Below are 793 nucleotides of genomic sequence, written 5' to 3'. Positions count from 1 at the left end.
TTTAAATTCATAAGTGTAATTTTAAAAATCATACCCACCAAATCAAATTTTGCATCCATACATCTTTCTACAACTTGAAAAAGAATGTGTGCAGGAGCTACTACAAGTGCAGCTACAAGAATGAAAAAGATTGCAAAGCCATCAAACATGTTCAGAGAATCCAAGAGGATCCTCCATTATACCGTACAACCTATTATGGCCATCACACTTGCAAATGCTCTCTCATCACTTACCCACACACAAGACTAGAACCTGCTTCTTCTTTTGAATCTTCTATGTTACTATCCTTTAGTAGTGATCACAATACCAATAATACCCTTCCAGTAATAACCAAACAAGAAGCACAACCTTTTCCTTCGTCATCAACAAAACAAGAGCCCATGGAAGTAGTGGTTTCTAATGACCGTATTGACCACAACCAATCTTCCTCATCAAATGACTACGATCTCTTAAGTGATTATGAACTTTATTTCAATTATTAGAGGCATCTTGTGTCTTAATTAAGTAATCATTTGGATTTTGATATGATAAGTTTATATTGTCTTAATAAGCCTCCTACTCAGTGAAATCAATTTTCCAGTGATGAAGGGGTATGTATTGACTTCCCATTTAAGGAGAGAGAAGTTATATTTGAATTTAATTTGTACAAAAGTTTGATATAATTTATGTTGGATCAATATAGTGATTTAGATATCGCAAATTCGTAATCCATATTTGCTACTAATTTTAAATTTAAATAATATAATTTAAAAGAAAAGAAAATTATATAAATTTGAATTCAAGGGTTTTGGTC

The 793-nt window shown here is 31.8% G+C and overlaps 1 protein-coding gene across 1 annotated transcript in view; it reads left to right on the top strand.

The window, feature by feature from the left end:
- The window catches only part of LOC107610879 (probable WRKY transcription factor 38), a 7,731-nt gene extending 7,116 nt beyond the window's left edge, over positions 1 to 615 (top strand). Inside the window, exon 3 of the mRNA XM_016312863.2 lies at positions 95 to 615. Coding sequence (XP_016168349.2) covers positions 95 to 482 — 388 coding nt within the window. The 3' untranslated portion in view covers positions 483 to 615. The remainder of the gene's footprint in view (positions 1 to 94) is intronic.

This window comes from Arachis ipaensis, chromosome B08 (genome assembly GCF_000816755.2).
Source record: "Arachis ipaensis cultivar K30076 chromosome B08, Araip1.1, whole genome shotgun sequence".
NCBI lineage: Eukaryota > Viridiplantae > Streptophyta > Magnoliopsida > Fabales > Fabaceae > Arachis > Arachis ipaensis.
This window is presented reverse-complemented; position numbering and strand designations above follow the sequence as displayed.